The following is a 24,473-nucleotide window of genomic DNA, read 5'->3' as shown; positions in this document are numbered from 1 at the left end:
CCTTGTGTGTTCCTAGCCTGTGTTCCAGACCTCCTGCCGTTGCCCCTGACTACGATCCTTGCTGCCTGCCCCGACCTTCTGCTACGTCCGACCTTGCTTCTGTCTACTCCCTTGTACCGCGCCTATCTTCAGCAGTCAGAGAGGTTGAGCCGTTGCTAGTGGATACGACCTGGTCACTACCGCCGCAGCAAGACCATCCCGCTTTGCGGCGGGCTCTGGTGAAAACCAGTAGTGACTTAGAACCGGTCCACTAGCACGGTCCACGCCAATCCCTCTCTGGCACAGAGGATCCACCTCCTGCCAGCCGGCATCGTGACAGTAGATCCGGCCATGGATCCCGCTGAAGTTCCTCTGCCAGTTGTCGCCGACCTCACCACGGTGGTCGCCCAGCAGTCACAACAGATAGCGCAACAAGGCCACCAGCTGTCTCAACTGACCGTGATTCTACAGCAGCTACTACCACAGCTTCAGCAATCATCTCCTCCGCCAGCTCCTGCACCTCCTCCGCAGCGAGTGGCCGCTTCTGGCCTACGACTATCCTTGCCGGATAAATTTGATGGGGACTCTAAATTTTGCCGTGGCTTTCTTTCTCAATGTTCCCTGCACTTGGAGATGATGTCGGACCAGTTGCCTACTGAAAGGTCTAAGGTGGCTTTCGTAGTCAGCCTTCTGTCTGGAAAAGCTCTGTCATGGGCCACACCGCTCTGGGACCGCAATGACCCCGTCACTGCCTCTGTACACTCCTTCTTCTCGGAAATTCGAAGTGTCTTTGAGGAACCTGCCCGAGCCTCTTCTGCTGAGACTGCCCTGTTGAACCTGGTCCAGGGTAATTCTTCCGTTGGCGAGTACGCCGTACAATTCCGTACTCTTGCTTCAGAACTATCCTGGAATAATGAGGCCCTCTGCGCGACCTTTAAAAAAGGCCTATCCAGCAACATTAAAGATGTTCTGGCCGCACGAGAAATCCCTGCTAACCTACATGAACTCATTCATCTAGCCACTCGCATTGACATGCGTTTTTCCGAAAGGCGTCAGGAGCTCCGCCAGGATATGGACTTTGTTCGCACGAGGCGTTTTTTCTCCCCGGCTCCTCTCTCCTCTGGTCCCCTGCAATCCGTTCCTGTGCCTCCCGCCGTGGAGGCTATGCAGGTCGACCGGTCTCGCCTGACACCTCAAGAGAGGACACGACGCCGCATGGAGAATCTCTGCCTGTACTGTGCCGGTACCGAACACTTCCTGAAGGATTGTCCTATCCGTCCTCCCCGCCTGGAAAGACGTACGCTGACTCCGCACAAAGGTGAGACAGTCCTTGATGTCAACTCTGCTTCTCCACGTCTTACTGTGCCTGTGCGGATATCTGCCTCTACCTTCTCCTTCTCTACTATGGCCTTCTTGGATTCCGGATCTGCAGGAAATTTTATTTTGGCCTCTCTCATCAACAGGTTCAACATCCCGGTGACCAGTCTCGCCAGACCCCTCTACATCAATTGTGTTAACAATGAAAGATTGGACTGTACCATACGTTTCCGCACGGAGCCCCTCCTAATGTGCATCGGACCTCATCACGAGAAAATTGAGTTTTTGGTCCTCCCCAATTGCACTTCCGAAATTCTCCTTGGACTACCCTGGCTTCAACACCATTCCCCAACCCTGGATTGGTCCACTGGGGAGATCAAGAGTTGGGGTCCCTCTTGTTTCAAGGACTGCCTTAAACCGGTTCCCAGTACTCCTTGCCGTGACCCTGTGGTTCCCCCTGTAACCGGTCTCCCTAAGGCCTATATGGACTTTGCGGATGTTTTTTGCAAAAAACAAGCTGAGACTCTACCTCCTCACAGGCCTTATGACTGTCCTATTGACCTCCTCCCGGGCACTACTCCACCCCGGGGCAGAATTTATCCTCTCTCTGCCCCAGAGACTCTTGCTATGTCTGAGTACATCCAGGAAAATTTAAAAAAGGGCTTTATCCGCAAATCCTCCTCTCCTGCCGGAGCCGGATTTTTCTTTGTGTCCAAAAAAGATGGCTCCCTACGTCCTTGCATTGACTACCGCGGTCTTAATAAAATCACGGTAAAGAACCGCTACCCCCTACCTCTCATCTCTGAACTCTTTGATCGCCTCCAAGGTGCCCACATCTTTACCAAACTGGACTTAAGAGGTGCTTATAATCTCATCCGCATCAGAGAGGGGGATGAATGGAAAACGGCATTTAACACTAGAGATGGACACTTTGAGTATCTGGTCATGCCCTTTGGCCTGTGCAACGCCCCTGCCGTCTTCCAAGACTTTGTTAATGAAATTTTTTGTGATCTCTTATATTCCTGTGTTGTTGTATATCTGGACGATATCCTGATTTTTTCTGCCAACCTAGAAGAACACCGCCAGCATGTCCGCATGGTTCTTCAGAGACTTCGTGACAATCAACTTTATGCCAAAATGGAGAAATGTCTGTTTGAATGTCAATCTCTTCCTTTCCTAGGATACTTGGTCTCTGGCCAGGGACTACAAATGGATCCAGACAAACTCTCTGCCGTCTTAGATTGGCCACGCCCCTCCGGACTCCGTGCTATCCAACGTTTTTTGGGGTTCGCCAATTATTACAGACAATTTATTCCACGTTTTTCCACCATTGTGGCTCCTATCGTGGCTTTAACCAAAAAGAATGCCAATCCTAAGTCATGGCCTCCTCAAGCGGAAGACGCCTTTAAACAGCTCAAGTCTGCCTTTTCTTCGGCTCCCGTGCTCTCCAGACCTGACCCATCTAAACCCTTCCTATTGGAGGTTGATGCCTCCTCAGTAGGAGCTGGAGCGGTCCTTCTACAAAAAAATTCTTCCGGGCATGCTGTTACTTGTGGTTTTTTTTCTAGGACCTTCTCTCCGGCGGAGAGGAACTACTCCATCGGGGATCGAGAGCTTCTAGCCATTAAATTAGCACTTGAGGAATGGAGGCATCTGCTGGAGGGATCAAGATTTCCAGTTATTATTTACACCGATCACAAGAACCTCTCCTATCTCCAGTCTGCCCAACGGCTGAATCCTCGCCAGGCCAGGTGGTCTCTGTTCTTTGCCCGATTTAATTTTGAAATTCACTTTCGGCCTGCCGATAAGAACATTAGGGCCGATGCTCTCTCTCGTTCCTCGGATGCCTCGGAAGTAGAGCTCTCTCCGCAACACATCATTCCTCCTGACTGCCTGATCTCCACTTCTCCAGCCTCCATCAGGCAAACTCCTCCAGGGAAGACCTTCGTCTCTCCACGCCAACGCCTCGGAATCCTCAAATGGGGTCACTCCTCCCATCTCGCAGGTCATGCGGGCATCAAGAAATCCGTGCAACTCATCTCTCGTTTCTATTGGTGGCCGACTCTGGAGACGGATGTTGTGGATTTTGTGCGAGCCTGCACTGTCTGTGCCCGGGATAAGACTCCTCGCCAGAAGCCCGCTGGTCTTCTTCATCCTCTGCCTGTCCCCGAACAGCCTTGGTCTCTGATTGGTATGGACTTTATTACAGACTTACCCCCATCCCGTGGCAACACTGTTGTTTGGGTGGTCGTTGATCGATTCTCCAAGATGGCACATTTCATCCCTCTTCCTGGTCTTCCTTCAGCGCCTCAGTTGGCAAAACAATTTTTTGTACACATTTTTCGTCTTCACGGGTTGCCCACGCAGATCGTCTCGGATAGAGGCGTCCAATTCGTGTCAAAATTCTGGAGGGCTCTCTGTAAACAACTCAAGATTAAATTAAACTTTTCTTCTGCATATCATCCTCAATCCAATGGGCAAGTAGAAAGAATTAACCAGGTCCTGGGTGATTATTTACGGCATTTTGGTTCCTCCCGCCAGGATGACTGGGCAGATCTTCTACCATGGGCCGAATTCTCATATAACTTCAGAGTCTCTGAATCTTCCTCCAAATCCCCATTTTTCGTGGTGTACGGCCGTCACCCTCTTCCCCCCCTCCCTACTCCCTTGCCCTCTGGTTTGCCCGCTGTGGATGAAATATCTCGTGATCTTTCCACCATATGGAAAGAGACCCAAAATTCTCTCTTACAGGCTTCATCACGCATGAAGAAGTTTGCTGATAAGAAAAGAAGAGCTCCCCCCATTTTTTCTCCTGGAGACAAGGTATGGCTCTCCGCTAAATATGTCCGCTTCCGTGTCCCTAGCTACAAATTGGGACCACGCTATCTTGGTCCTTTTAAAATTTTGTGCCAGATTAATCCTGTCTCTTACAAACTTCTTCTTCCTCCTTCTCTTCGTATTCCTAATGCCTTTCACGTTTCTCTTCTTAAACCACTCATCATCAACCGTTTCTCTCCCAAACTTGTTTCTCCCACTCCTGTTTCCGGCTCCTCGGACATCTTCTCCGTAAAGGAGATACTGGCCTCCAAGAAGGTCAGAGGGAAAACTTTTTTTTTGGTCGATTGGGAGGGTTGTGGTCCTGAAGAGAGATCCTGGGAACCTGAGGACAATATCCTAGACAAAAGTCTGCTCCTCAGGTTCTCAGGCTCTAAGAAGAGGGGGAGACCCAAGGGGGGGGGGTACTGTTACGCCGAGCGCTCCGGGTCCCCGCTCCTCCCCGGAGCGCTCGCTACACTCTCGCTACTGCAGCGCTCCGGTCAGATCCACTGACCCGGTGCGCTGCGATACCGCCTCCAGCCGGGATGCGATTCGCGATGCGGGTGGCGCCCGCTCGCGATGCGCACCCCGGCTCCCGTACCTGACTCGCTCTCCGTCGGTCCTGTCCCGGCGCGCGCGGCCCCGCTCCCTAGGGCGCGCGCGCGCCGGGTCTCTGCGATTTAAAGGGCCACTGCGCCGCTGATTGGCGCAGTGGTTCTAATTAGTGTGTTCACCTGTGCGCTCCCTATTTATACCTCACTTCCCCTGCACTCCCTCGCCGGATCTTGTTGCCATTGTGCCAGTGAAAGCGTTTCCTTGTGTGTTCCTAGCCTGTGTTCCAGACCTCCTGCCGTTGCCCCTGACTACGATCCTTGCTGCCTGCCCCGACCTTCTGCTACGTCCGACCTTGCTTCTGTCTACTCCCTTGTACCGCGCCTATCTTCAGCAGTCAGAGAGGTTGAGCCGTTGCTAGTGGATACGACCTGGTCACTACCGCCGCAGCAAGACCATCCCGCTTTGCGGCGGGCTCTGGTGAAAACCAGTAGTGACTTAGAACCGGTCCACTAGCACGGTCCACGCCAATCCCTCTCTGGCACAGAGGATCCACCTCCTGCCAGCCGGCATCGTGACAATAAGTATTTGGTCAATAACAAAAGCTCATCTCAGTATTTTGGTATATACCCTTTTTTTGGCAATTACAGAGGTCAAACATTTTCTGTAAGTCTTCACAAGGTTTTCACACACTGTTGTTGGTATTTTGGCCCATTCCTCCATGCAAATCTCCTCTAGACCAGTGATGTTTTGGGGCCGTCGCTGGGCAACTTTCAACTCCCTCCAAAGGTTTTCTATAGAGTTGAGATCAGGAGACAGGCAAGGCCACGCAGGGACCTTGAAATGCTCCTTACAAAGCCACTCCTTCGTTGCCCGGACGGTATGTTTGGGATCATTGTCATGCTGAAGACCCAGCCACGTTTCATATTCAATGCCCTTGCTGATGGAAGGAGGTTTTCACTCAAAATCTCATGATACATGGCCCTATTCATTCTTTCCTTTACATGGATCAGTGTCCCTGGTCCCTAAGCAGAAAAATAGCCCCAAAGCATTATGTTTCCACCCCCATGCTTCACAGTAGGTATGGTGTTCTTTGGATGCGACGCAGCATTCTTTCTCCTCCAAACACGACAAGTTGTATTTATACCAAAAAGTTATACTTTGGTTTCATCTGACCATATGACATTCTCCCAATACTCTTCTGGATCATCCAAATGCTCTCTGGCAAACTTCAGACGGGCCCAAACATGCACTGGCTTAAGCAGGGGCACACGTCTGGCACTGCATGATTTGAGTCCCTGGTGGCGTAGTGTGTTACTGATGGTAGCCTTTGTTAGTTTGGTCCCAGCTCTCTGCAGGTCGTTCTCTTGGTCCCCCCCGTGTGGCTCTGAGATCTTGCGTGGAGCCCCAGATTGAGGGAGATTATCAGTGATCTTGTATGTCTTCCATTTTCTAATAATTGCTCCCACAGTTAATTTCTTCACACCAAGCTGCTTACCTATTGCAGATTCAGTCTTCCCAGCCTGGTGCAGGTCTACAATTGTGTTTCTGGTGTCCTTCGACAGCTCTTTGGTCTTGGCCATAGTGGAGTTTGGAGTGTGACTGTTTGATGTTGTGGACAGGTGTCTTTTATACTGATAACAAGCTCAAACAGGTGCCATTAATACAGGTAACGAGTGGAGGACAGAGGAGACTCTTAAAGAAGAAGTTACAGGTCTGTGAGAGCCAGAAATCTTGCTTGTTTGTAGGTGTCCAAATACTTATTTTCCACCATAATTTGCAAATAAATTCTTTAAAAATCAGACAATGTGATTTTATGGATTTTTTTTTTTCTCATTATGTCTCTCATAGTTGAGGTATACCATTACCTATGAGGAAAATTACAGGCCTCTCTCATCTTTTCAAGTGGGAGAACTTGCACAATTGGTGGCTGACTAAATACTTTTTTGCCCCCACTGTATCTTTCAGAAGTAAGGCTGGCCAAAATAATTAGGTAAATGTTTACATTTTGTCTCCCAATTGGCATCTGCAGTTTCATCTCTCCCACACAGAAGTAAGATTTCTGCTGCCCAATCCTATTTTTCTTCTGAGAGATAACCTGCAGCAGAGGACAGTGGCTAAAGGCCATTTTAGGCTGGGTTCACATATCAGGCTTCCAGCTTGTAATCAGTTGTGGCATCAGTTGTGTCAAGAGCTAGGCTGAATTCACCTATACCGGATGCTGGACATATGTGAACCCAGCCTAAAATGGGCTGCTTCTCCTCACTTTCTGTGCACACGGTTCTAAAGACTTACACAATCCGAGATCTTGGTCATGTGGCATAGCCGGGATGAGCGTACTAGGCACAGACTTAGCAATCGGTCAGGGTCTAAAACCTAGATCTTGACCAATCAAAACTTTTGACATGTCTCATATCCCAGAACTATACCCTTTGAGAGTCCTAGAATAAGACCATACCAATAAAATCCATATAGACAACAAGGACATTTTTGTAAATACTTCCTATAACCTTAGTAATTTAATGTTTGTTTTTGTCTTTCATTGTCTAACATGATATATATATATATATATATATGTATAATAAATTTATTTTTATTGTGCAATGCATTAGAGCTTTCCATTAGTTTACACGTGTAATCAAAGAACATTATTTTATAATATTCTTATGTGTAAACTGACATGCTTACCCCTGTTTTTATTTTACAGGTTTATTTTGAAGTGATTGCATTTGATCAGCATGGATACATAGCAATAGATGAAGTAAAAGTCCTAAGACATCCTTGTGGTAAGTTATCAATGCAGTATTATTAAAAGCTTGACAATATATATGTTAAAATGAGTTGAAGTCCTAAGACATCCTTTAAGAAATGTTTAAGATCTATGTATGAAAGAAGACAATTCAGAGAGGCAGGGTTGTATTTGGCACTAGAGATTGGAGGGCCAGTGCCTAGGGCAGCACCTTGAGAGAGTGACATCATATTAAAAAAATAGGACTACAGTTACAGCAGACATCAGCAGCTTAAACAACTATTGAGCAGTGAATGTGGTGCTGACATCTGAAGTAACTGCACAGTTGACAGTCTGATTCTGGGGTCTATATTACATTGGGGGTCTGCATTTGGGTCTGTATTACATAGGCGGATCTGTATTACATTGGGGTCTTTGTCTGGGGTCTGTTCTATATTGGAGAGGTCACTCTAGGGTCTGAATTATGTTAGAGTTTGTGTATAACATTGAAGGTTCTTTATCACATTGGAGTATGGGGTCTGTGTTGTACATTGGAGGCATGCATCTGGGGTTTGTAGTTTGGATCTTTCTGGGGCCTGTATTAAATAGAGATGTCTGTTCGGGTCTGTATTACATGAAAGTGTATGGCTCCAGTCTGCATTACATTTAGAGATCTTTCCAGCACCTGTATTATATTTACAGACCTATTTGGAACCTGTATTACATCTGTCTGGAACCTTTATTACATTGGAGGATGTCTGTCTCCTGTTTGTGTTAGAATGGGGATCTGTATTGCATGGGGATCTGAGTTTGGGTCGGAATTGAATGGGAGTAGATTTCTAAGTCTGGGGGCTGTGTTGAGTGGGGGCATAAGGTTAGGGTCTTAATTAATGAGTAGGGCCTTAAAGGAAAACTGTCATATGTTTTCTCTCGCACTATCCACAGGTACCGATGGATAGTGTGGGAGACGCTGAACATTTTGAGTCCTACCTTGCCCGGATGTGCTGTGCCGTTCGCCCGTTATAGCAGTTTATCTGTATATTTAAATTAGCTGCTAACTGGCACGGCCGGGGTTACTGCCTTCATCTGGCACTGTGATGTAACCGCCGCCTGGCCCGCAGCACCGCCCGGCTAATGAATATTCATATAATGTCTTACACTCTCCTCCTCATCCCGGCCGCATGTGCGGGATTTCCTACTATACCCGGAAGCGGTCTTCAGCGCTGCTTCATTAGTCCGGAGCAGCACTGAAGTAAATCAAGCACGGTACCTGTGGATAGTGCGGGAGAAAACATATGACAGTTTTCCTTTAACTTCGGTTGCTCTTAAAGGGGTACGCCACTGGAAAAAAAATTTTTTTAAATCAACTGGTGCCAGAAAGTTAAACAGATGTGTAAATTACTTCTATTTAAAAATCTTAATCCTTCTAGTACTTATCAGCTTCTATTTGCTCCACAGGAAGTTATTTTCTTTTTGAATTTCCTTTTCAGTCTGATCACAGTGCTCTCTGCAGACCTCTCTGTCCATTTTTGGAACTGTCTTGAGCAGGAAAGGTTTGCTATGGGGATTTTCTCCTACTCTGGACAGTTCCTAAAATGAACAGAGGTGTCAGCAGAGAGCACTGTGGTCAGACAGAAAGGAAATTTAAAATGAAAATAACTTCCTGTGGAGCAAATAGAAGCTGATAAGTACTGGAAGGATTAAGATTTTTAAATAGAAGTAACTTACAAATCCACAGAAGAGAAAGAAAGCAGAGCACTCACCAGCGTCCTCTCTTGAAAGCAGCTTTTATTTCAGTTTTCTGTTAACAACCATCAGGTCTCAGGTACACATCGGGGGGGGGGACAGACAGGGGAGTGCGGCAGTGAGACGCGGGGGTATCCTCTATGGTGGATATCCTCTAACCTAGAGGATACCCCCGCGTCTTACTGCCGCACTCCCCTGTCTGTGTCCCCCCGATGTGTACCTGAGACCTGATGGTTGTTAACGGAACACTGAAATAAAAGCTGCTTTCAAGAGAGGACGCTGGTGAGTGCTCTGCTTTCTTTCTCTTCTGTGGATATATGAGATTCTATCTCTTCAAGCGTGGTAGCACCAACGAAGTACCTCCAGCAGTTGCGAGGGGATTTACCAGTTGTCTATGGGTTTTCCATTTTCAGGATACAAGTTAGTGGTGCTGAGCTACTCTCTATCAGACTGTGTATGATTGGACTTACAAATCTGTTTAACTTTCTGGCAACAATCGATTTAAAAAAACAAAAACAAAAGAAGGGTTTCCAGGGGAGTACCCCTTTAACCCCTTGTGTTCCTGATGCCGTGGCATTATTTATCCTCTTCACCACCAGAAGGAATACCGCTGGATCCTGGGCTAGGCACAGGGGCAAATAGTGACTCCAACGCCAAGTTACGGAACAACGGCAGCTTTACCGAGTCAGACAGATGTAACAGTCTATACAGCTTGGCTAGGTCCACGGAGGTGACCAGTGACTTAAGAGACCACAGGGCTTGCTGGGACTTATAGTGGACTTGGACAATTTGGATGCAGGCCTTTATGACTTGAGACAGGATGACTTGGACTGACTTGACTATGACAGACTATGACTGACTTCACCCCTTCTGTAGCTTGCCAGGCTGTGACTTGACCTGTGGGGCAATGGACTCGAGAATCCGTGTCTGCTGCACTGACTCTAGGCCTCCTCAGGACTCCAGACACACACCTAGGACTTGACCTCACTGTTCCTCAGCAAAAACTCAGAGCACAAGAGACCTAGCAGGGGCTCAACCCAGGGCTTATATAGGGGAGACTCTAGAGGGGGTCCCATAGGTCACCCTTAGGTCGAAAGGTCACTGACACCTCACTGGGTTGCAATCACATGAAAACAGGTTAATTACATGTCAATCGTTCTTAAAGGCATAACACGTTTATATACAATACACAGCATAAAGATAACTGTACAAGGGGAACAGGTGCAAGGGGGGCACAGGGGACATTCTAGGGAGGCTGCCTGACAGGGCAGCAAGGGTACAGGGGTGCAACTCCTGTACTGGACCACCACAAACATCTCTAAGATGATCAAGGGAAATGGGAGACCCCCAGAGATACATTTTACGTGTCTCAATACTTATGTGCATGCAACATTTTATTTTTTCCTTTTTAATAAATTGGCAAACGTTTTAAAAATATTGTTTTCACTTTGTCATTATGGAGTGCAGGGTAATGAAGGAAAACATGTTTTGTTTTGTTTGTTTTTTATTTTAGCTCAAGGCCACAATATAACAGAATGTAAAAAAAGTGAAAGGGCCTTAAGACTTTCTGAATACATTGTATGTAACCAATAAATTACAATTAAATTGTTACAATAGAGCTGTTATTACCAAGGTCTTCTTTTATTCCAGCATGTGAATAATATTTTGTAAATGAGCACTAGTGAAGAGTAAAGGCTTTGGGTTTGTCCTGATAAACATGCAACATTTGTTCTCTGGCCTTTGTTGGGCTTTGATGACTTAGCAATTTCTTTGTTATTAATCGGTGTAAACTTTGAACACACACTCGAACACTCAATAAACAAAGGATTCTAACTAACACGTACTATAATGTCAGCCATTGTTCTGTACTATTTTAGAAGACAGAAAATTAAAAGCATAACCACAGCCTAAAGATAGCTACAGCCATGGCCGTAAATGTTGGCACCCCTGAAATTTTTCAAGAAAATGAAGTATTTCTCACAGAAAAGGATTGCAGTAATATATGTTTTGCTATACACATGTTTATTCCCTTTGTGTGTATTGGAACTAAACAAAAAAAAAAAAAAAAAGCAAATTGGACATAATGTGACACCAAACTCCAAAGATGGGCTGGACAAATTATTTTTGGTGGCGAAGGCAAATGCTATGCTTGCATCCGGGTCCACCCCTATGCAAATCCCTAATTTAAGCCTCAAATGCGCATGGCGCTCTTTCACTTTGGAGCCCTGTCGTATTTCAAGGCAACAATTTAGGGTGACTAAATATGGGGTGATATGGGGCATTTCCGTACAAATGTTGGGGGCTTTTTCTCCTTTTACCCCTTATGAATAGGAAAAGTTGGGGTCTACACCACCGTGTTAGTGTAAAAAAATTAAAAATTTTACACTAACATGCTGGTGTTGCCCCATACTTTTCATTTTCAGGTAAAAGGGAAAAAAAGGCCCCCAAAATTTTAACACAATTTCTCCTGAGTACAGAAGTACCCAATATATGTGTAAGTAAGGTGCTCTGCGGGCGCACACCAGGGCTCAGGAGTGAGAGCGCACTATGTACATTTGAGGCATAGATTGATGATTTGCACAGGGGTGGCTGATAGTTTCAGCGGTTCTGACATAAACGCAAAAAAAAAACCACATTTGACCCCATTTTGGAAACTATACTCCTCACGGAACGTAATAAGGGGTATAGTGAGCCTTACCACCCCACAGGTGTTTGATGGATTTTCGTTAAAGTTGGATGTGAAAATGAAAAATTTAATTTTTTTCCACTAAAATGCTGGTGTTACCCCAGATTTTTCATTTTCACAAGGGGATACAGGAAAAAAGCCCCCCCCCCCCCCCCCCCCAAAAAAAAAAAAATTTGTAACACCAGTTCTTCTGAGTAAGAAAATACCCCATATGTGAATGTAAAGTGCTCTGTGGGCGCACTACAATGCTCAGAAGAGAAGGAGCGCCATTGGGCTTTTGGAGAGAGAATTTGTCTGGAATTGGAGGTCATGTGTGTTTACAAAGCCCCCATGCTGCGTGGACCACCCCAACATGTGACCCCATTTTGGAAACAACACCCCTCACAGAATGTAACAAGGGGTGCAGTGAGAATTTATACCCACAGGTATCTGACAGATTTTTGAACAGTGGTCCGTGAAAATTAAACATTTAGTTTTTCATTTGCACAGCCCACTGTTCCAAAGATCTGTCAAATGCCAGTAAGGGTTTAAATGTTCACTGCACCCCTTATTACATTCCACATGGGGTGTAGTTTCCAAAATGGGGTCACATGTGGGGGATGGTCCACTGTTCTGGCACAATGGAAGCTTTTTGAATGCATTACAGCCAAATTCTCTCTCCAAAAGCCCAATGGCTCTCCTTCTCTTCTGAGCCCTGTAGGGCACCAGCAGAGCACTTTACATGCACATATGGGGTATTTCCATACACCAAGAAATGGTGTTACAAACCCAGCATTTTAGTGGAAAAAAATTAATTTTTCATTTTTACGTATAACTTTAGCGAAAACGTAGCAATCACCTGTGGGGTGTTAAGGTTCACTATAGCCCCTGTTTCGTTCATTGAGGGGTGCAGTTTTCCAAATAGTGTGACATTTTTTTTCTGTTCTGGCACCATGGGGGCTTCTTAAATGTGACATGCCCCTCAAAAAACATTTCAGCAAAATTCGCTCTACAAAAGCCCTATGTCGCTCCTTCCCTTCTGAGCCCTCTAGTGCACCCACAGAGCACTTTACATCAACATATGAGATATTTCCTTACTCAAGAGAAATGGGGTTACAAATTTTGTGGGACATTTTCTCCTATTACTCCTTGTGAAAATGAAAAATTTGGGGTAACACCAGCATTTTAGTGAAAAAATAAAATTTTCATTTTCATGTCCCACTTTAACAAAAGTTTGTCAATCACCTGTAGGGTGTTAAGGCTCACTATACCCCTTGTTACATTTCTTGAGGGGTCTAGTTTCCCAAATAGTGTGCCATGTGTGTTTTTTTTTTTTTTTGCTGTTCTGGCACCATGGGGGCTTTTGCTAAATGCCACATGACCCCCAAAAACCATTTCAGCAAAATTTGCTCTCCCAAATCCTATTGTCATTCCTTCCCCACTTTACATCAACATATGGGGTATTTCCTTACCCAAGAGAAATTAGGTTACACATTTTGGTGATCTTTTTCTCCTTTTATCCCTTGTAAAAATGAAAAAGTGGGTCTACAAGAACATGTTAGTGTAAAAAATTTTGAATTTTGAATTTTCTCCTCCACTTTGCAGCTATTCCGGTGAAACACCTAAAGACAAAAACAAACTTTCTGAATGTCATTTTGAATACTTTGAGGTGTGCAGTTTTCATAATGGGGTCCATTATGGGTATTTCTAACATAAAGACCCTAAATTTGAGTTAAAAACTGAATTGGTCCCTAAAATATTCAGATTTTGAAATTTTTGTGAAACTTTTTAAAATTGCTGCTAAACTTTGAAGCCCTCTAATATCTTCAAAAAGTAAAAACATGTCAACGTGATGCAAACATAAAGTCGACATATTGTATATGTGAATCAATATATAATTTATTTGATATGTCCATTTTCCTTACAAGCAGAGAGCTTCAAATTTTGAAAAATGCTAAATTTCCTAATTTTTCATGAAATTTGGGAATTTTTCACCAAGAAATGAGTATAGACAAAATATTGCCACTAACATAAAGTAGAATATGTCACGAAAAAAACAATCTCGGTATCAAATTCATAAGTTAAACATCCCAGAGTAATTAATGCGTAACCCCTTAAGGACCAAGCCCATTCTGGTCTTAAAGTGGTACTCCGGTGAAAACCTTTTTTCTTTTAAATCAACTGGTGGCAGAAAGTTTAACATATTTGTAAATTACCTTAAGCCACTAGAGAGGGAGAGAGCACACCGTGCAGCTTAAACATGCAGATATACAATACCACTGGTATACACAGGCAGCCTCCGGACCCGATAAGTAACAACGCAGCACCTGCGGGGTGCACACACTAGATAAAGTATCAAACAATACAATGAAAGGGAGTAGCGTGCACTCACCGCTGGTAAACAGCTGCAGGCCCGAGGTCCGGGATCACCACGGCATAGACGGAGACGGTAAGGGGCGCTCAGAGGCGCCTCTGAGCGCCCCTTACCATCTCCGTCTATGCCGTGGTGATCCCGGACCTCGGGCCTGCAGCTGTTTACCCGCGGTGAGTGCACGCTACTCCCTTTCATTGTAATATTTGTAAATTACTTCTATTAAAAAATTGTAATCCTTCCTGTACTTATTAGCTGCTGAATACTACAGAGGAAATTCTTTTCTTTTTGGAATGCTCTCTGATGACATCACGAGCACAGTTCTCTCTGCTGACGTTATTATAATAATAATAACGCTTTATTTATTGTTGTCCTTGGTGGGATTTGAACCCAGGTCCCCAGCACTGCAAGGCAGCAGTGCTAACCACTGAGCAACCATGCTGCCCTTAGCATACATCTGCTATGCATCTGCTATGCATGGTTGCTAAAATGGACAGAGAGGTCAACAGAGAGCACTGTGCTCTTGATGTCATCAGTGTTCCAAAAAGAAAGGAATTTCCTGGAAGGATTAAGATTTTTTAATAGAAGTAATTTACAAATATGTTTAACTTTCTGCCACCAGTTGATTTAAAATAAAAAAGGTTTTCACCGGAGTACCCCTTTAAGGACCAGACCAATTTTATTTTTGCATTTTCGTTTTTTCCTCCTCGCCTTCTAAAAATCATAACTCTCTTATATTTCCATCCACAGACCCATATGAGGGCTTGTTTTTTGCGTCACCAATTGTACTTTGTAATTATATCACTTATTTTACCATAAAATTTATGGCGCAACCAAACAAATATTATTTATGTGGGAAAATTGAAAAGAAAACCGTAATTTAGCAAATTTTGGAAGGTTTTGTTTTCACGCTGTACACTTTCCGGTAAAAATGACATGTTTTCTTTATTCTGTGGGTCAATGCGATGAAAATTATACCCATGATTATATTCTTTTCTATAATTGTACTGCTTAAAAAAAATCTCAAACCATTTCAACAAAATTAGTATGTTTGAAATTGCCCTATTTTGACAACCTATAACTTTCAAATTTTTTCGTATATTGGACGATATGAGGACTCATTTTTTGAGTGATCTGTAGTTTTATCAGTACCACTTTTGCTTAGGTTTTACTTTTTATTAATTTTTTATTATTTTTTTGGTGAATAAAATGTGACAAAAAAGTAGCAATTTTGGACTTTTTTTTTATTTTTTTACGTTTACGCTGTTCACCGTAAATATATTTTAATAGTTCAGACTTTTACGCACGCGGCGATACAAAATATGTGTATCAATTTTTTTTTACGCTTTTTGGGGGGTAAAATGGGGAAAAACGGACGTTTTACTTTTTATTGGGGGAGGGGATTTTTCACATTCTTTTACTTTTTTATTTTAAATTTTTTTACTTTTTTATTTACACTTTTTATGGCCCCATAAGGGACTATTCATTGCAATCAGTTGATTGCTAATACTGTGCAGTGCTATGTATAGGACACAGCACTGCTCAGTATTATCGGCTATCTTCTGCTCTGGTCTGCTCGATCTCAGACCAGAGCAGAAGACCCCGGGAGACGGCCGGAGCAAGGTGAGGGGACCTCCGGCCGCCATGCCGGATGATCAGATCGCCGTGGCAGCGCTGCGGGCGATCCAATCATCCATTCAAACTACCTAAATGCCGCAGATGCCTTGATCTGTATTGCGGTGCTCGCGATCATGTCGGCGCGTAAATGTACGTAATGGTGCATTAAGTACCACGCCACCATGACGTACATTTACGTCCATTGTCGTTAAGGGTTAAAGTGACAGTGATCAGATTTGCAAATAAAATGCTCTGGTCCTTAAGGTCAAATTGGGCTTGGTCTTTAAGGGGTTAATACTCACTCCCATTGCCCCACAGATTGGCATGTTCACACATTAATGGGACCGGGCTGCTAAGATTTGCAGTACCAGATATAGCCACTTCACAGTATACGAACTGTGACAGTATAAAGGATAGGCCATCAATTTTAAAGTCCCACAACACCCTCTTAAGAGTTTGAGATTCATTACACATTAAAGGGGTACTCCGCTGCCCTGCTTCCGGAGCTCCGCTCCCAGCACCGGAAGTTTATTGTTCCTAATGCTTGTGATGTCACGTCTGCCCCCTCGTGATGTCACGCCCGCCCCCTCAACGAAAGTCTATGGGAAGGGGGCGCGACGGCCGTAGTAACATGATTTATTTAGGCTATTTTCATATTTTTCTGTATACAGTGAAATCTCTATGGACAACCACTAAAATTGCAGTGAACAATGGGTTGTCTGCTACAGAAGATTATGGGGGAGATTTATCAAAACCTTTGTAAAATGGTTTTCCGGGCATGCTGGGAGTTGAAGTTTTGCAACATCTGGAGGGCCACAGTTTGAGACCACTGCCCTATGGTGTAGTTGAAAATGTGTCTAGACTTTTTTTTAAGAGATGTTCTTCTAGAGGTTTCACTGTATCACTGATATGGTAGGAAAAAGTTATTTTTTTATGCCAACATAAAAGTGCTTTAAAAGAAAATAATAATGATTAACGTACATATGATCCTCCATTTCCCACCTTTGCCAGGTATACATTTTTTTTTACCATGGATAAATAAAGAAATGTACATTTTGCCTATACAATATGGTGGTCACTTATAGACTGGTTTACATCACCTGTTTGTACACTAGACAGTTTGTTACATCTGATGTTACTGTTAAAAGCAACTGTGTATTCCTTCCTTACTTTTTGTGGTGTTTAATTGATGTAAATACCAACCATGTTACACACCTAGGGGGAGATTTATCAAAACCTTTGCAAAGGAAAAGTTGACCAGTTGCCCATAGCAGCCAATCAGATCATTTCTTTCATTTTTCAGAGGTCTTTTCAAAAAATGAAAGAAGCAAGCTGATTGGTTGCTATGGGCAACGGGTCAGCATCTCCTCTACACAAGTTCTGATAGATCCCCCCCCCCCTAATAACTGAATAATAGTTCTCCGTTTCTTATCCTGAGCTATTTTTACGTGTTAATCTAAATTATTTCTTGTGTGAAGGAGTGTGGCATAAAGGCTACGTACAGGGATTGCTGATGTGATTTAAATATGCAATTTCTCTTGTTTTTCAGCTAAAACGCCTCACTTTATACGGGTAAAAAATGAGGATGTTAACGCTGGAAAGTCTGCAACATTTACTTGTGTGGCAAATGGAAAGACAACACCAAGTGATAGGCTTTGGCTACAGGTAATTTTTCTAATTCTACAAAGTCAATTAAAAGTATTCAAGATAATACAAGGAAAGTGAAAATAATCTGAATATTCATTGTGGGAACACAGCATTAGATATGTGGCGCAATGTGCAAGAATTTGCCGTCAAACTCGAAATAAGGGCATGGTCAACTGGAAAAGGAGCATGATTGAGCGTTAAAAAGGGGGAGTGGTTTAATAAACAGACTGATTTATTATTGAATTCACAGAAAATCCTTTGAATAAATGGCTGGAAATTTCCACAAAGAAAAAGCTGTTTAGAAAACTTTCCTGGCTTCTGTGAATCCCCATAGTAAATAGAGTGAAATCCTGTAAGTCGGAAACAACATTTCACACTAGTAAAAACCTATCACTCTCAGTAAATGAGGGCCAATATGTTTATAGACCACTTGTAATGATCAGACAGGTGCACATTTTAAAGGATACATTAAGCTATATGTTTCTTTAAATTGTTCTATAGATTTATATCTATAAATTATTTATGATATTTGTGACTCTGATCATACAATACAATACTTTGTGATATATTTTATTAGTGGTCTGAATTGTGTTGTGCCTTGTTGCTCATTAACACCTTCTATTTTGTATTCAGTATCTGTAGTCCCCAATAGTTTTCAGTATTGATGATCTTGTATGCAGCTCCTCCAGATGTCTGTATTTACTTAAAGGAATAATCACATGATGAATATTGGCCCACATTTATGAATCTGAGACAAAAAGGCTAATTTTTGACTCAGATAGCAACCAATCACAGCTAAGCTTTTGTTCTCAAAGTGTGTTGTAAATTGTTGCTATTTGTCTGAGACAAAATCCTGACACATTTTTGTCTTGGAATGATAAATCTTGGCCATTATGGTGTTTTTTGTATCAAATGGCATTTTGTATCTAAGCTTATTTAGAAATTATCCAGTAAGGATTTCCGACATTTACTTTACTTTCCGACATTTACATAGTATGGAACCACCCTATAGGCTGCTAAAATTGAACAAGTTATGTTAGACAGAGTATGGAGCCCTGTAAGTGTAATGTATTATAAAGTGTTAAATATAGTTTTGATGAAAAAAAATGAATAAAAAAATGAATAAATAAATAAATAAAATAAATACATTGGAGGAGATTTATCATTAGGTGTCTACACAGATCTACCCCTTTAGGGTATGTTCACACTGAGGAATTGGGGCAGAAATCAAGCAGAAATTTTCTGCCTCAAAATATTGTTACTTTTCCACAAGAACTCACAGAGATTTTGTGCGGAATTTCGCGCGGAATTCGAGCGTAATTGGTATGGAATTGGCACGGAATTCGAGTGGAATTCCACACACGGAAATTAAAATTTCAAGCGGAGGAGGAGAAGAGTATAATATATATATATTGTCCTCTTTTTTTTTTTTTCATGTGGAAATTCCGCACCAATTCTGTGCCAATTCCACGCCAATTCCGTGCCAATTCCGCATGGAAATGATTCTGACTGAAAAAAAAAAGAATTAGCATTGATCTCTATGGGTGTAAAACGCTGATTCAGCCTGAAAGAAAGAACATGTTCTTTCTTCAAGCGGAACAGACCTCCTCGTCAGAATTCTGCTTGAGGAAATTCCTCAGTGTGAACTGAGGGGCAGAAATTCTGCACAGCTCTATGGGGATGTTCACTGCTGAATGAATTGGAGAGGAAAAAGCAAGCAGAATTACTCGTGGAAATTCCTCTCCAATTCCTCAGTGTGAACATACCCTTACACTGCCTGTCTAATTTAAACTCTTGCTTAAGATTTACTAAAGTTGTGCACTCCTTTGATAAATCTTGTGCAGATATAGGAAGGCCCCCCTCGCTCTACTGTGCACTCCTTCTCTACCTTTATTATTAACATTTGACCGCTAAGCGGTCACTAAGACCCTAAATTTCCCACCCAATTTAAAACTTAACGTTTAATGAGCCGAGATTAAAATAACCTCACACATATTGATCCATGGTGCATTGATTGGCATGACACTGCATGCTATAGAAGTGAATTGAAAAATTAGACTGTGGCTGCAGTCCACAGTCTATAGTGTGAGACAATTAAAAATCTAACACATTGCCCGCCCGCCCGACGTTTCGCCACAGGCTGTGGCTTTATCAAGGGCTAAGAGGCAAATGGCGTGCAAACAAGCCTTGCAGGGGTTTAAATAACCTCCTGTCTCTAACGTCATTAGAACATGTCACTTCCTGTATTAACATGACATCTCATTGGTTACAATCATATGCAGACTCATGATTGACCGCTTCCTGGCCAATGAATTTTTAGACCAGGATGCATCTTGCTATATTCGTTTGATTGACAGCATCCTTGACCAACCAGCTGAGAACAATCAAGCTTCTGAACTCCTCATTGGTGCCGGAAGCTGTATACGTATGTGCGCCATCGGTCCTGCGCTAACTAATAGCTTCCCGAACCTCCGATATGGGCGCATGCGCAGTACGGATGCGCAGAAAAACGTGCGCGAATACTTAGTCATATACAGGCACTGCTGGAAGCTGCGCGACAGACATATGCGCCGGCACTTAGCCGATTTTTGGCATATGATTCACTCATGGCTATTGTGATAGGGCTGTAATACACAATATAACCACTATCCAGTCCAAAGTCCAAAGTCCCAAAGTCCAAATGGACTGAATGAAGGCTTCACCTTTGCAGCCTTCTTGTAGGACAGGAATCACTTATTACAATTGTTACTATATAGAAGAGCCGTTATAAGCCTTTATTAATTATATTTATGATTAACTTCCGTTGATGATATGAATTAATTATGACTACATCTATGCAGAACAGATGAGTAATTGCTCCTCCCTCTATCGATTAATATTTCCTTGTTCTGATCTTATACTTACGTTGCTAGGTTGGCCGTCTTATATTGCCAGATAGTAACTTATTAGTGTTCTCGAATTAACCTATCACTTGCTACGCAGTCGTTGTTCACAATAGTGGTTATATTGTGTATTACAGCCCTATCACAATAGCCATGAGTGAATCATATGCCAAAAATCGGCTAAGTGCCGGCGCATATGTCTGTCGCGCAGCTTCCAGCAGTGCCTGTATATGACTAAGTATTCGCGCACGTTTTTCTGCGCATCCGTACTGCGCATGCGCCCATATCGGAGGTTCGGGAAGCTATTAGTTAGCGCAGGACCGATGGCGCACATACGTATACAGCTTCCGGCACCAATGAGGAGTTCAGAAGCTTGATTGTTCTCAGCTGGTTGGTCAAGGATGCTGTCAATCAAACGAATATAGCAAGATGCATCCTGGTCTAAAAATTCATTGGCCAGGAAGCGGTCAATCATGAGTCTGCATATGATTGTAACCAATGAGATGTCATGTTAATACAGGAAGTGACATGTTCTAATGACGTTAGAGACAGGAGGTTATTTAAACCCCTGCAAGGCTTGTTTGCACGCCATTTGCCTCTTAGCCCTTGATAAAGCCACAGCCTGTGGCGAAACGTCGGGCGGGCGGGCAATGTGTTAGATTTTTAATTGTCTCACACTATAGACTGTGGACTGCAGCCACAGTCTAATTTTTCAATTCACTTCTATAGCATGCAGTGTCATGCCAATCAATGCACCATGGATCAATATGTGTGAGGTTATTTTAATCTCGGCTCATTAAACGTTAAGTTTTAAATTGGGTGGGAAATTTAGGGTCTTAGTGACCGCTTAGCGGTCAAATGTTAATAATATTGGATTTACCCTCCACTCATAGGTCCCTCCTATTGCATTAATTAATTGGAGTTAATCACTCCTTTTTGTGGACTGTCAAGCTTATTATGCACTGATGGCTGGATTCCTGTCCAACAAACCTAATTTAGAGCACTCTAAAGCTGATGCTGCTCATGTCTTTTCACTTCAAAATCTTCCCTTTAATCAAGTTGATATAAATTCAGCTTTTAGGGATTTACAAAAAACTTATAAACAGTATTATCGTTCCTGGTGGGAGATTGCCAGTCTCGAAACATACCTCCAGCAAAAAATTGTTTATCGTGGTTTAAGAATCAATATCACTCCTAACTCACATCAAAACGAAACTGAATTTATACAAGGTTGGCAACAACTTTTAACTGAAAACTCCTTACGTATGTTACAATATCTACTAGATTTTGAGAAGGGTGCATTTACAAAAATTGGTATACAGTTGGAAACACAAATTAGTGAAATTAAAATATTCCAAACACAACCTGAGTATCCTCTTTTGGAGCAAAAACTTAAGAAACATCTTGATAGTTTTTTAAGTGAGATTAAAGAAAGGAAACACAGGAAATACGTACGAGACAAGAGGGATTTTGAAACAGGACAGATTTATTTAAAATCACAACAACAAGATTTTCAGGGTAATAGGTATACAGATATTTCGGATTCTGAATACTCAGGTACTGAGGATAGTACTAACGTCCAGAGTGGCCCTAAGAGGTTTCACCCTAGATCGCGATCTAGGAGCAATAAGAGACGTCAACCCTACAGAAAAAATACTGGTACTTTTAAATCTGAGAACACCCCTAGACCACAAGGCCATTCACAACCATGCCCACCTCATACTACTCAAGGAGGTGGCCATCCCTCCATGCACTCACATGGATTTTTATCCTCTGCCTTACCCAATCCTGCAGAGGTACATATGACCCCAGTGATACCTGGTCCTACAGCAACAACAGCTGCCCCACGGGCACCTGGCATTCCAACGATTACTCATATGGGAGGATTACCACAGAATCCCCCTCACCTTTTTTTAGAACCAGGGGTCCAACTGAGGGATCGCGACAAATGGGGATACAATCCAATTCCCAGACAATAACTGATGCTACCAGTGACCAATTGCAAATTTGTAACCTGTCATCCCTAGTTCTGAATGAACACCATCTGTCCGTATTACAAAAGGGGTTATCATTCACCCCTACACCACCTTGTAATATTTTTACTTGGACTAAAGATATAAATCTATTTGGCAGGAAGCTTGCCCTACACAAATTTTACAAAAACCTTGCTACCAATCCTGCTGTGAACAGACAACAAGATCAGCAAGTTGTTACTATGCTAGAACAGCTAGAAGAAGAAAGTGAGACAGGAATTGTCTCAGTTGAAGCTCCCTTCTCTAATCTTAAACCTAAGTCAAGCTTTACACCATCCTTGTCACAATACTCTAATATCGATACTTTTGTTAAGATGGTTACACACGAGATCAGTTCCCTAAGGTCAAGGACTCCCCATATTCCATCTAACTTATCTACGGAAGAAATCCGAGCACTTGATGAAATACAACATAATAATGAGATTGTTTGCAAACCTTCTGATAAAGGAGGAAACATCGTCCTGATGGATAAAAGTTACTATAAGGCTATGGTGATGAGACTGTTGAATGATAAAGATACTTATCGTAAACTTGACCATAACCCACTTCAGGAGTTTAACCAGAATTTACGTACAATTTTACAAGAGGCAAGAATAGACCAATTGATAACAGAAGAAGAATTTAAATATCTCTTTAATCCATCGCCAACAATAGCCACTTTCTACGCCCTTCCTAAGGTGCACAAACGGAGTTCCCCTATCCCTGGCAGACCTATTGTTTCAGGGTGTGACAATATTACACAAAATATCAGTCACTATGTAGATCAGTTCTTGGCCCCTTTTGTTTCCTCTCTTCCGTCCTTTATTAAGGATACCAAGGACAATGTGAAGAAATTACAGGAGATCACATTCCCTCCAGGTACCCTTATAGCTAGTTTGGATGTGGAATCTCTCTATACAAACATCCAACATGAACAGGGACTTCATGCTGTACAACATTTCCTAACTACTAAAGGTCTTCAGTACACAGCACACAACAAATTTGTTTTGACCTTATTACGTTTTCTACTTACTCACAATTTTTTCCTTTTTGATAGGCACTTTTATTTTCAGTTGAAGGGCACTGCTATGGGCACTCCTTGTGCACCGAATTATTCTAATTTATTCTTAGGGTGGTGGGAAGACACTCACGTTTTCTCGGACACTTTTCAAGAATTTAACTCTCACATTTTATTTTGGGGTCGTTATATAGATGATATATTGATTTTTTGGGACAGCACCACACAACTATTTCAATCCTTCGTTCAAGCACTTAACACTAATCATATTAATATGCACTTTACTTCTGAAATTCATGATAAATTTCTTCATTTTCTTGACCTCACTATCACTATTGATTCACTTGGTCACATTCACACTTCTATATATCGTAAACCTACGTCAACCAATAGTTTTCTCAATTGGAAGAGTTATCATCCCGTACCATTGAAGAAAGGCATCCCTATCAGTCAATATCTACGAGCCAAAAGGAATTGCTCTGACCCTCTTAAATTTCAAGAAGAATGTGATCTCCTGTATAGACGCTTCACCAATAGAGGTTACCCTAAGAAAGTCCTTCACAAGGCCTTCGCCAGAGCCAGGGCTACTCCAAGATCTGAATTATTACGTGATCACAAATTGGCTAAAGACAATAGTGGCCAAAAGATCATTAGGTGTATCGGAACTTTTGATCAACACAATCAAAAAATCATGAATATACTTAGGAAATATTGGCCTATATTACAGGTGGATAATGACCTTAGGGAGGTGATCTCTACTCACCCCTCTATAACCTATCGTAGAGGACCCAATATTCAAAATCAAATAGTTAGGAGTTTTTATGCAGAGGAGTCTGCATCCAGTTGGTTGAAATCTTCAATTCAAGGATCACATCCATGTGGACGGTGCAATTTTTGCAAATTTATGCCACGTACAAAAGAATTCTCTAATCCGATTGATAATCGGAAATATCAAATTAGGGACTTCATCACCTGTCAAACGACGGGGGTAGTGTACCTAGCCACTTGCAATTGTCCTAAAATCTATGTAGGAAAGACAGTTCAACAATTGCGTAGGCGTATCTCAAAACATATGAGTACTATTAACACCTACCAAGATACGCCAATTGCTAGGCATATGAG

At 42.7% G+C, this 24,473-nt stretch overlaps 1 protein-coding gene across 11 annotated transcripts in view; it reads left to right on the top strand.

The window, feature by feature from the left end:
• Positions 1-24,473, top strand: part of PTPRM (protein tyrosine phosphatase receptor type M) — an 898,578-nt gene that overhangs the window by 290,478 nt on the left and 583,627 nt on the right. For all 11 annotated transcript variants that reach the window (XM_056521605.1, XM_056521601.1, XM_056521594.1 and 8 more), the window contains 2 exons: positions 7,373-7,451; positions 17,342-17,457. In XM_056521605.1, the coding sequence (XP_056377580.1) occupies positions 7,373-7,451; positions 17,342-17,457 (195 nt within the window). The remainder of the gene's footprint in view (positions 1-7,372; positions 7,452-17,341; positions 17,458-24,473) is intronic.

The sequence above is a fragment of the Hyla sarda genome, chromosome 5, assembly GCF_029499605.1.
Source record: "Hyla sarda isolate aHylSar1 chromosome 5, aHylSar1.hap1, whole genome shotgun sequence".
In the NCBI taxonomy this organism is placed as follows: domain Eukaryota; kingdom Metazoa; phylum Chordata; class Amphibia; order Anura; family Hylidae; genus Hyla; species Hyla sarda.
The sequence above is the reverse complement of the archived record's forward strand: the minus strand, read 5'-3'. Positions and strand labels throughout refer to the sequence as shown.